This window comes from Dipteris shenzhenensis, chromosome 3 (genome assembly GCF_047967505.1).
Source record: "Dipteris shenzhenensis isolate YYH24624 ecotype China chromosome 3, Dip_SZ_1.0, whole genome shotgun sequence".
In the NCBI taxonomy this organism is placed as follows: Eukaryota; Viridiplantae; Streptophyta; class Polypodiopsida; order Gleicheniales; family Dipteridaceae; genus Dipteris; species Dipteris shenzhenensis.
Window position 1 is genome coordinate 8,489,395 of NC_141598.1, and position 12,570 is coordinate 8,501,964.

The 12,570-nt window shown below is 47.7% G+C and overlaps 1 protein-coding gene across 3 annotated transcripts in view; it reads left to right on the plus strand.

Annotated features, from left to right (window-relative positions):
- The window catches only part of LOC147903313 (serine/threonine-protein kinase STY46-like), a 151,635-nt gene that overhangs the window by 38,585 nt on the left and 100,480 nt on the right, over nucleotides 1–12,570 (plus strand). For all 3 annotated transcript variants that reach the window (XM_087373071.1, XM_087373069.1, XM_087373070.1), the window contains 3 exons: nucleotides 10,355–10,424; nucleotides 10,575–10,685; nucleotides 10,920–10,970. In XM_087373071.1, the coding sequence (XP_087229197.1) occupies nucleotides 10,355–10,424; nucleotides 10,575–10,685; nucleotides 10,920–10,970 (232 nt within the window). The remainder of the gene's footprint in view (nucleotides 1–10,354; nucleotides 10,425–10,574; nucleotides 10,686–10,919; nucleotides 10,971–12,570) is intronic.

Sequence of the window (12,570 nt, forward strand, 5' to 3'; positions counted from 1 at the left end):
CTTACATGCAGTGGCCAAGATGGGAGAGGGGCCCTGCATCTACCGTGGGAGCATGGAAAGCATTCAGGAAGCTTCTTGCAGACCGACAGGCACATATGGTTCTTAATCTCAGAGGAAGTGCAGGGAGAGTCCAGCAGATTGATGCAACCTTGCCCTTGGATTGGGTGGACACAGAGGACACTCCTATGACTTGCTCCACCTGGATGGGGGCATTTTCCAGATTGGGAGTTCCTTTATAGGTGATTGCTTTTCATGACACACATGAGGATGCCTTAGTCTTTGATGTTTCTTCAGGGGGTAGGCTGTCTAGATCCACAGAAGATATCTTGTTGGAGGTACCGTTTCAGCCAGTCAGGGTAGTGGGCTTCATGGAGCATGGCTCTCTATCACAGGGGTACTTAGATCCTGACCCTCTTCTCATCGCATTGGGCTCATGGAGGCTGTGGCTCTATGGAGGTATCCCAATTAAGTTTTTGCAGCGGGACCTTGGGGAATGGGAATGGATAGATGAAGGGCACTGAGAGAAGGGCATCCCCTTCTTCCATTACACGGTCAGTAATGCTAGGAAATTCCAGCTCTTTCTATTCATGGTGGGATAGCAATGAACCAATGGAGATCCAGGTTCCAGGTTCGAAGCTGACCCTTCTTGCCCTTGTTGCCTTTCTGCTTTGGAGACAATACAACACTGCCTTTGGGATTGCAGACAGGCGAGAATCATATGGAAGGGGATGGCAAGACTGTTGGAATATGGAAGCAAGAACTAGAACTAGAAACTGGAAATGAAATAACAAGACTGAAAGACTAGAAATACCTTGAGAAGAGTGTAGACAAGACACAAGCTAGACTGATAGATTAGAATGATGTGACCCATTGAATATATGGGCCAAAGTACAAGACATAAAGCAAGAGTGCTTATGGGATAATTGTAGAAGTGCCACATGGCACACACTCAAGACATAAAGACTAGACTTAGACTTAGACAAATGTAGACTAGGAAATAGTACACTTAGTGTGCACTTATCTCCAACACCCTCCTTAAGTGGACACTAGGAGTAAGACAGAAAGACAAGACTAGAAGACAGACTGATAGACTGATAGACAAGATAGAAAACATGACAGACAAATGATCCTGAGACACCCCTCCTCAAGTGATATCCTCATATGGGTCCACAAGGGTAAGGACAAGATGGATCTAAAACACAGTCAGATTGATAGACAAATAGAGAGACAGACAAGACTAGATAGACAGAAGACTGATTGTAGACAAATAGAAAGACCAAGACACTAGAACCCCTTGACCTACATCATCGGTGGTCAAGGTGGTAGACAAAACATAGAAGTAATCAGAAAGCCCACTTCTCATCATGTGAGGAAGGAACAGCAGGATCAGCTGATGGAGATGTTGCAGCAACATGGGCTGAGGTAGATACAGGAGCTGATGTAGAGGTTTTGGAGTAGCAGTCCCTCTCCCGGTGATTATCACGGCCACAAATGGTGCATGGATGAGCCTTTCGTTGTTGAGTTCTTTCTTCCTCTTGGAGAGCATTGATGATACCCTCAAGAGAAGGATTATTATGATACTTGAAGGTAGTGACAAGAGTAGCATAGGAGTCAGGTAAGCTTTTGAGAAGCACAGCAATAGCAATATCTTCGGAGATGGGAGACTTGACTGACGCAAGCTGAACCATAAGACTGCGAAGATAATTGACATGAGAGGCTATAGTAGCTCCTTCCTGCATATGTAGATCAAAGAATGAGATCATAAGTGCAATCTTAGAGTTTTTAGATCGGGCTCCAAAAAGAGTGTCCAAAGTGATCCATGCTTGAGGAGCAGACTGTATGTCGGAGATGTGATGAATGTAATCATCTCCAAGGCCGAGCAATATGATAGCATAGGCTTTGTCGTTCTTGGCAGCAACAACTTGCTCAGATGGACCTTCGGGAGCATCACGGTGAACAATGTCCCAAAGGCCTTCTTTCATAAGATGGCACTTGATTTTGATCTGCCAAGTATGAAAGTTGGACCCATTGAATTTGTCGATAGATATGAGAGAATGAGAGGAAGATGCCATGTGGGAAGGTCTTACCTCTTGCTAGGATGCAAGGGCAGTGTCTATTCCCTTACAGTATTGCAGAAAATAAATGAGAGGAAGAGATCCCAGAAGCCGGTTCTCTCACCACTTTGTCAGGGCCATAGCATATGACAGCCCATCGAAGTAGGAGGAACCAGCAGTTTGCAGATATGAGGATTAAAAAAGACTGCTCAGCAAACTGAAAGAGACAATGTACAGTACCTTAGCAAGAACTGAATGCAGAACTGAATGCAGGTTGGGCAGAGATAAAAAAGCTTCAGCTCCTCCTTTATTTCGAACAGAAAGGTACGGGCAGCAGCTTCAGAAAGTCGTGGGCAGCTCCTTCAGCTCACGAAATCAGGACAGAAATGGCAGGCAGATCTGCAGCAGTAGAGGCCACCTGAACTGGTACAACGGGTGCAGGTACAGCACTGGTACAACGGGTGCAGGTACGTACGGACGACGTCGAAGTACAGACGGCGTACGGTCACAGCGGAGTACGGACGCCTGTACGGACGGCGCTGATCTGTCAGGAGCGACAGCAGGAGCGGGTGCAGAAGTGACAGCAGGTTTGCACAGATCTGGAGCTCAGATCTGGCAGAAATGATGCGCAGATCTGGCGCAGATCTGGAGCAGAAACACACAGATCTGTCGCGTAGATCTGGAGCGCAATGGCGGGGCAGAAAGAGGGGAAAATGTGAAGAGGGAGCGCAGATCTGCAGCGGGAGAGAGATCTGAGAAAAGGCAGACTGAGGGGAGAGAAGAGGAAGAAGAGGGATCAACCTAGCTCTGATACCATGTTGGAATATGGAAGCAAGAACTAGAACTAGAAACTGGAAATGAAATAACAAGACTGAAAGACTAGAAATACTTTGAGAAGAGTGTAGACAAGACACAAGCTAGACTGATAGATTAGAATGATGTGACCCATTGAATATATGGGCCAAAGTACAAGACATAAAGCAAGAGTGCTTATGGGATAATTGTAGAAGTGCCACATGGCACACACTCAAGACATAAAGACTAGACTTAGACTTAGACAAATGTAGACTAGGAAATAGTACACTTAGTGTGCACTTATCTCCAACAAAGACTTCTCATCACTTTTATTCGCCCTCCTTTCTACATGACCTGGGGATCAGTGGCTTGGCTCACTCTTTCAGGGCCCCAGGTCTTCTTTGAGAGACTTGACTCCTCTTGGGCTCTTCACATCCGCCGACACCTTGTGGAGTCGTTCTCTCTAGAGGATGTTCCGACCACTCTCTTCAGGGCTGCTCATTCCTCGGTTGACTCTCCATGGGAGGTCTTAGCTAGCATTGCAGCATGGCACATTTGGAGAGCCAGATGTAAAGAGGCTTTGGAGGGTTCTCAGGTTCACCCTTCTCAGATCTTGGCCAGTACTTGGACAGATACAGTACACACTCTGATGGCCATTTGGGCGACCATGCAGGGATCATCTCGAGCAGCATCCTCCAGGAGAGTTACTTTTCTTAGAGATTGGAGAGACTCTCCCTTCTTTGATGAGACTTCTACAGGGTTGAGTTGGCATTTTCAGCCTCACATGGTTTCTTTCTACCTCATTCCTGTGAGGTGTTTTTATTACATGCTTAGCATGTTGTATTTCTGCACAGAGCTTGCTCTTGTGAGTTTCTTTCTTACTTGATAGAAGTCTCTTTTTTGCAAAAAAAGAAAAAGAAATCATAGAGCTTCTGGCTGAATCGGAGTCTCCTTGCTGACCTGTTTCTGTATGTTAATTCATCTGAAGATCCAGTCCTTTGTTCTCATTTTTCCAGGCCTGTTTTATGCTCTCTTTTTCCAGGTGAGCCTGTTTGGTGTTTGGATGATCTGTTTGGTGGTATGCTATCTTTGTGCCTTTAAATTTTGTAATTATTCTACGGTGTAACGAAAGTAGTTTGTATCAATGATAGGCATTGTAATTATTCTACAGTGTAACGAAAGTAGTTTGTATCAATTTGTGCCTATCATTAGCTCAATTCTTTACATTCATTATTAACAATGGATAGCTCCACGACATTGTTGATGTATGAACATGCTGGCATGTCATGGATGCCAAGTGGGTTTTAAATAACATTTTTACTGACTTCACACAGTACATGAGTATATTCAATTTGCCATCACTAGTAGTCCTACGTTGAGTCCTTGACATTTTTCTACCTTTTGTAAATCTCTGACCTTTAAAAAAATAAAAATAAAAAATGAAAAAGACTTCTATTAAGTAAGAACAAAAACCCGCGAGAGCAAGCTCAAAGCGGAATACATCATGAAATCATGAGGATAATAAAAAACCCCTCAGAGTGAGGTGGAAAGAAACCAAGGCTGAGGCTGAAAGTGCCATCTCAACCCTGTAGTAGATTCAGAGAAGAAAGGAGAATCCTTCCATTCCCTGAAGAAAGAAGCCCTCCTAGCTGAGGCTGCACGGGAGTCCCCCTGCATACCCGTCCATACGGCCATCAGAGTGTGTACGATGTCTGTCCAGATACTAGCCAATGTGTGCGAGGGATGAACCTGAGTACCCTCCATAGCCTCTGTGCATCTGGCTCTCCAGATATGCCAGGCTGCTATGCTCGCTATAATCTCCCAAGAAGTATCCACAGAGGCATGTACAGCTGTAAAAGGACGGTGTGGAACCACATCCAACGAGCAGAACTCAACCCGATGACGTCGAACCGAAATGGCCCGAGAGGAGTCAAGTCCCTCATAGAAAACCTGAGGTCTTGTAAGAGAAAGCCAAGCCACCGAGCCCCAAGTCATAAAAAGTGGGGAATGGGCAAAGTGACTGAAGATCTTGGCTATCCCCATCCAAATCAATCTCGCTTGTCTGCAATCCCATAAGCAATGCTGAATAGACTCCGAAGCAGAAAGGCAACGAGGGCAAGTAGGGTCGGCTCCGAATCTGGACCTCCAAAGGTTCACTGCAATCCCTCCATGAATAGAAAGCCAAAAGAAGATAGTGATCTTTCTATTCCTGTGGGATTTCTAGAGCCTCCTCCAGAAATACCTCTGCTGATCCGCAGTAATACCAAAAGTCTCCCAATGAGGAACTCTGGAGGGTCTCCAGCCTCTACTACTGAGCCGAAATCTCCTGGCATTACTGACCGTGTAACGAAAGAAGGGGATGGTCTTCTCTCGATGCCCCGCGTCAATCCACTCCCACTCTCCGGGGTCCCACTGTAAATACCTAATGGGAACTCCTCCATAGAGCCAAAGTCTCCAAGACCCGGTGGAGAGTAACTGGGGGTCAGGGTCTAAGAACCACTCTGAATCTGATCCTTGCATCAAAAGGCCTACGACCCTGATAGGCTGAAAAGCAGACTCAAGCAAGATATCATCTGTAGATCTGAGCAATCTGCCACCATCCTGGACACTGAAAACCAAAGCATCCTCCTGTGCATCTCGGAAGGCTAAGACCTGAAGTGGAACCCCGCCTCTCGAGAAAGTACCTGCCCAAGCGGATGAAATGAGAGGCATATCATCTGTGTCTATCCAAGCCTCTGGAAGGGCTGTCTCAATCTGCAAGATCCTCCCTGCACTCCCTCTGAGATGTCCTGTCAACCTTGACTTGGTTTCCTCTGGAAGCCTACGGAAAGCTTTCCAAGATCCCAAAGAAGAAGCAGGTCCCCTCTCCCACCTGGCCCACTGCATGTAGAGTGAGGCACCCAGTGGTCTGCCACGATCATCTAAAATACTGTCGTTCCACATGATGGGCTGCCTATCAATCTCTTCCCGGGAGGAAGGAGGAATCCTCCGAAGAGAGCTTCTGAAACTAGCCCAAGCTTTCAGAATGGCAACCATGAGAGGGGATGAAGGTGACCTGAGGTGTGCTGAGGTGAAGATCCATCTAACACTGCTCATCCAGTCTCCTCCTGAGGAAGGTATGCACCTCTGTATGCTGCTGATAAGAAAGTCCTTCCACGGTTCCTGTCCTGGCATAAGTCCTCGCACCACTATCTTGCAAAGTAAAGCTCTGCACTGTAAATCTGGATCAATAATATTGAGACCCCCATCCTGTGTAGGGAGGATGAGGGTCTCCCAAGCCACTCTGGCTAAGGCATCTGCTGTGCCATCAAGCCCACTCCAGAGAAAGTTCATGATCGGTCTTCTGAGCTGAATGATGCAGTCCCTAGAACGGCACCAACATGAACAAATAAACCAGGCAGTGGCCAGGAGGACCTGGTTGACCACCACAACTCTAGAGGCAAGATCCAGCTTGGCTGAGCTCCAAAAGAGAAGCTTCCTTCTGATGCTCTCCAACACGGGAGCAAACTGCTGCATGGTAGAAATACCCAAGCCGACCTGGCAGCCCAAATACCTGATAGGCACACCCCTCTGAACCCAAGTGAACCCTATGTCAAGCCCCCAAACTGGAGTGTCCTCATCACTGATCCAAAAGCCATTGGATTTATGCCAATTTATCTGCGCCCTTGCCGCCAAGCAAAATAAATCCAATGCTGTCCTGAAAGAAGTCAATGTCTGTGGAGAGGCATCCAAATAAATCGCTGTGTCATCAGCCAACTCACTGACGGGGTGAGGCCATCTAAACCTGGGCACTTGCCCTTGTGAAGGGCTGAAAGTGCAGTCTTGAACTCTGTGTTGGTGAAAGGTGCGTCAAGTAGAACATGCATATCCGGATTCACCAACACTGGGATACTCTGCCAAATAGCCTGTCTAGCATCCTCTATATCGTGTGTCTCAGGATCAGCAGTAAGGAGGGTGGCATAGAAATCTGAAGCTATGCGTAAGACGTCATCTGGCTCTGTCTGTAAAACCCCATGTGAGTCAATAAGCTGAGGTACACTCTCTCTACTATGTCTAGGGCCAAGAGTAGAGAAAAAGTGTTTATTGACTCTACCACCCATCTGAATCCAGAAGGACTCCCGTGCATGAAAGGCATAGTCTGCTCTCTCTGATCAAGCAATAACTGCAGATGAGCCCTCGCTGCAGCAAGGCGCTCCTGAATCCAAGCATTTGAAGGCCGTTTCTGCTCTTTCCTCTGCAAAGCTGCTAACTGCTGGCGAACACCAATCTCACGTCTGAGAATATCTCGTCTCCTGGTAGAAGCAACTGAGCAGTAAAAGTCGCTAATACCAGAGAGGGCAGCGGCTAAATGTGATGGATGTGGCTGCCCACCCTGGACATGAGCAAACCATATCCGTAGGGCTGCCTCCGTAAGGTCCTCCTCTGTGTAAAGGGCATCTGGAATCCTGATGCTGGCAGATCGGCCTCTCAAGTGAGGCTCTGAGATAGCCAGAACAATAGGGAAATGGTCTGAGGTGGAAACCCCCGCAGCAATGCATACCGATCCACCTCTGTCTAGTGCCCAGTCATCTACATAAAATCTGTCAATGCGTGCATGAATAGGCATCTGTTGCCTCCTGTTCGACCAAGAGAACAGGAGGGACTGTGGCTGAATAAGAAAGGCATCATCACACCAAGTATCTCTGCCACAGAAATGGAAAAGGAAGGCATCCCAAGCTGCTCGCTCCAAAGAGTGAAGTCCGCCTTCTCTACCCCCTTTTTTGTCTGAAGGTAACTCGACCATGTTAAAGTCACCTCCAATCACCCAAGAATCCACAATGGGGGCCCAGGAGAGCAAAGTCTTCCACATAAGGACACGTTCCCCTCTAATGTTGGAGGCATATAGGTTGAGGAAGCCAACCGTACGCCCTCCAATCAAAAGAATAATCCACTGAGCTCTAGAGGGGATAATGACTCCGTGCCCAACAACTAAGGGGAGAACCGACTGCGAAACTGAAATAGAAGTGCCTCCCCTAGTGCCCAATGGAGGCGACCAAAAAGTATGGCCTGAAAGCAACTTGCCTGACTTGGCACAATCTCTATAATCCAGCTTGTGCTCTTGAATAAATAATATATCAATGGGACCCCCAGTAACACCTGGATGAAGCTGATCCCGGATCAGCTGTCTACGGCGGCGATGTGGGACGCCACCTAGGCCCTGTATGTTCCAACTGATAATCCTCATCGACGGGAGGATGTAGAGTGGAACACCTTACCCGACCTAGTGGCAGAAACGAACCCCTCAACAGGGGAAGACCTCCTGCGCGAGGAAGGAGGGAAGGAACCCAGTGGTGGAAAGTCAATAGGGGAAAGAATCCTGGCACCTGAAGAAGAAGCCCTGTCAATAGGAAACCCAACCACTGGCTCCCCAAAAGTAGCGGGCACAAACTCCTCCTCTGGGAAATCTGAACTCTCTGCCAAGGCTGAAAACGAGTTCCTGTGGAGCAATCCAGACACCGGAGTACGAAGGATCCCTTGTGAGGGAAGAGGATCAACAGTGTAAGCTATCCCCTTCCCCCTATCCAAGGGAGGGAGTGAGGAATGCTCTCTACCCTGTGTCTGCCCAGCCGCGGAGATCTCTCTGTCCTCAAGAGGAACATCTGGCACTGCTGGATCTAAGGAAGAAGCTGCAACTGGGGAGGAGGTCGAAGCTTCAGCGTCTCGGACTGTGCAAGGTGAGACAAGAAGGACAGCTCGAGGTGAAGCAGAGTCTACTAAGGTACCCTCGTGAACTGAAGGAGGGACCTGCACACGTACTGGAACCCACTGTAAAGCGTCGCGTGTGCCTGAGGGAGGTGGGGGTCGAGGAGCAGGTGAAGGACCTGTACCACCCCCCTGTCGAGGCCGAGGAATAGGTACTGGACCTGTACCACCACCTGACTGAGCAGGACCGCCACGTGAAGAACGAGGAGCAGGAGCTGGACCTGTACCACCCCTCTGTCGAGGTCGAGGGGCAAGTGCAGGGTCTAATCCCCCCCCCCCTGTCCCCCCTGTCGATGTCCTGAGGCGGTAGCTGTACCAGAGGGCTTCTTAGGCCTTTTCTTCTTCCTGGGGCAATCCCTGGCAAAGTGTCCCGAGGTCCTGCAAATCCTGCACTGGTCCTGCCTGCCTGAAATGTCCACTCTCTTGCAAAAAAAGGAACCATCCGGGCGCTGGATCATGACGTGGTCCATCTTGAGGTTAGGATCCTTGCAAAGGACCCTAACTCTAGGAACCCCATCAGCCTTGGTTGCCTCTGCTGCAGTCAATGGCAACCCAGGGAGGGGTGGGATCTCAGCAATTGCGCCAAAATGCTCCCCAATAACAGAAAGAAGTCGATGGTAAACCTGGGGAAGCCCGGGGAACCTGATGAAGAGCGAGAAGATTTTCTTATCTGCCTCTACTGGGTCGAAACCAAGGTGAAAGGCTTCAAAGAAGATCTTCCTGTGTCCCAGGTGTAAAAACTCGGCCTTGAGCACAGTGCTCGCAGCCTCTGGAGTGTAAAAAACAACCTAGAAAAAACCTCGTCCCAGAAGGCGAACATCTAACAATCGAGGAGTGAGGTCTGGGAGGAGAGCCGCAAGCATCCAGTCTCTGGCTTGGGATCTGGAAGGGTGAGACCCGAAGATGCGTGCTAGCAATGTGGTAGAGCACTCAATCTCTACATCCTTCTTGAGCTGCTGCAACTCGTCTTTAGAGAAAGTGATAGTTTTCGCGGCCGGTGGAGATGGAGTAGGATTGGCTGACGGGTTATCCATCGCCAATCAAGGTGAGGAGGCCGACTCGAACAGAATAAAAGCTCTTTCCGTTCCAAAAAAGCTGCGGGGGGCAAGGGAGGGGAAAGGAGGCAAGGAGGAAGCAGGGGGGCTGGGGAGGGAAGGAGGAGAGGGGCTGGGGCTGAGAGGGGAGAGGGGCAAGCTGAGAGGGAGGGAGGGAGGGGGAAAGGAGAGGAGAAGAAAGAGAGGAGTGAGAGGAAGAGAGGGGGCGGGAGAGCAAGCAGGGAGGGGGCAGGACAGCAGGGGGGAGGCGAGGGGCAAGCAAGGGAGGGGGCGGGACAGGGGGAAGGGGCGGAACAGCAAGGGGGAGGGGGCGGAGGCAGGGAGAGGGGGCGGAGCAGCAGGGGGGAGGGGGCGGAGGCAGGGAGAGGGGGTGGAGCAGCAGGGGGGAGGGGGCGGAGGCAGGAAGAGGGGGCGGGACAGCAGGGGGGAGGGGGCGGAAGCAGGGAGAGGGGGCGGAAGGGCAGGGGGAGGGAACGAGGGACAGGCAGGGGGAGGGGGCGGAGCAGCAGGGGGGGAGGGGGGGGAGCAGCAGGGAGGGGCGAGGGACAGGCTGAGGGGAGAGAGAGACGGGCTGAGGGAGGGGGAGCAGCAGGGGAACGGGGAGGAGCAGCTCCTACACTTCCCGGAAAAAGGTCTTCTTCTTTAAGTTCATCTCTGACCATTTTTCTTTCTGGAGTTATAAAATTTTCTTTATATTCTATTGAACAGGTCAAAGGGACAGTTTCCCATTCATGAAGTGACTTTCTCAACAATCGATAAAACAAAACTTCTTAGCCAGGTCTGTGTAACCTCTCTGGAAGCTACCTCAGCTTTTGAAAATTTTTGTCAGCTTTCCGCTTGAACTCATAAGAAGTACTTTTGGTTGGCCCTGAGGAAACATATTCGTCTTGCGTGCATTCTCAAACTTGAACTTGCTTCTATTTTGCAGCTGTCTGCTTTGCTTGCAGATGTAGGTTTGAATATTCGTGAGGCTCATGTATTTTCGACGACTGATGGCTATTCATTGGATGTATTTATAGTTGATGGATGGCATATAGAGGTCTGTCTACTAACCTGAGTCATTGAGTGTTGTTTGACTAACTTTCAGAGATCCTTTACATAGATTCTAAAGATTCAGATCCAACAGGTCCTGTTACACCTTTGATCGTGGTGAATATACGATCATCCATCAATCTGTTTAGGTTTCAAGTAGCACTTGTGATGCTTGGGCTTTCTATTTGACAGGAACAGTGCAGAGCCCAAGAGTGCTGACTTCATGCCATGATGTGGTCAGGACACTGAAGATTTGGAACAAGCATTGAGGAATGCTGTAAGCTCTATTGAGGTATGTTACATATGCTCTTAAGATCTATTGAGGTATCTTACTCATGCTTGTTGTTTTGTCGAGAATTGTGTTATAGAAAATCAAATTTACTTTCAAACTTCAAGTGTTGGGTTTTATTCAATTGACGGGGCTCTTGTTGCTAGATTTTCAATTGAGAGTTGATCGCTTGTAGTTGAGAGTCAAAGCAGAGAACAAGTAGCAGGGATATTTATAAACAGAGTAGAATGCGAAGACCAACCTGAGCATTGGAAGTGGACTAGATAATGCACTCTACAAGGGTGATAAGGTCTTGGAACTTTTCTACAGTAGACCATGCACCTATGAGACCTACACATGTTCAGCTTAATAATTGGGCTCATGCTACATAGGAATCCAATACAAACGAATTTATGGCTGCATCATGACATTGCCTCCCTATTAAAGGGCTTCCCACGATCTCGTAGAGAATGTTGTAACAGTCAGCTTTAACTGCTAGGAACTCACAAGGATTTGTTGATTTGCAACCTGTTATGGCCAGAAACTATCAATGCCAGCAGCAAGGAACAGTATGTCTTAGATTTAATTGAGCATGACCCTCACGGGGCGAGTTACTCTTTGCTTTTCTTCAGGGAGTGGGGGGATGGACACATGTAAACATGGCCAGAAAGTATCAACGCCAGAAGCAAGGAACAATATGTCTTTAGATTTAATTGAGCATGATCCTCACGGGGTGAGTTACTCTTTGCTTTTCTTCAGGGAGTGGGGGGATTGGATATATTCTAGTCTTACAAAGGTATATATATATATGAGTTAGGTTGCTGAGACCTTTTCTTTTGGGTTCAGACCAAAATACACATGTCCCTCTGATTTAGCTTGCAAGAGTTTTGAAACTGTGGAGAGATTCCAGCACAATTGTCTCAATGTCTCTTACAAGTTGAGATATTTCAGGAAATAAAAGCACGCATATGTCCCCTTTATCTGCATATTTTTGGATGAGTTAAGCTATTTCAGTAATATTTCATCAGAATCTCATAATAATTTTTTATCAGGTAGAAGATTTTAGATTCCAGTAATGTTCTTGTTAATATGTCTGAAGATTTTGACCAGAATAGGAAATATCCACAAAAAACCTTCCCTGGATTAATCACGGAGTAGGGGTTGTTGGAGTTTGGAAGGGCTGTTCTTGTTTGCAAAAAGACCATGTTCTCTTTTCCAAAGTTCAACATGCCCCTAAGGAGAAGTTTGGTGGCTAATCTTGATAAAGATCCTTGTAGAAGATGTGGGGCATGCAACTGCTTTTTTGTCCTTCATGACCTCACTATAAGTGGCTGCCAGATTATTTAGTTAATAATCTATTGGTTGGATTTTTGGTTTATAAATTGAGAGCCAATATTTTTGAAGATATGCCAACATGCACTGGGATGAACATTCAAGGCTTTGCTTTGTTTACAAGGCTGAGAGACTCGTTTATTTATCTGCTTTGTTTTCTTAGGTTCTTTTGTTGTCTTTTGGTGTCACCAAGTTGTAAATACTCCAAGTCAAAGTTCGAGTTTACCATTTATTTGATCATAAATATAGAGCTTTTCATTTATTTAATTTCCATTGGTCAAAGCATTGACTA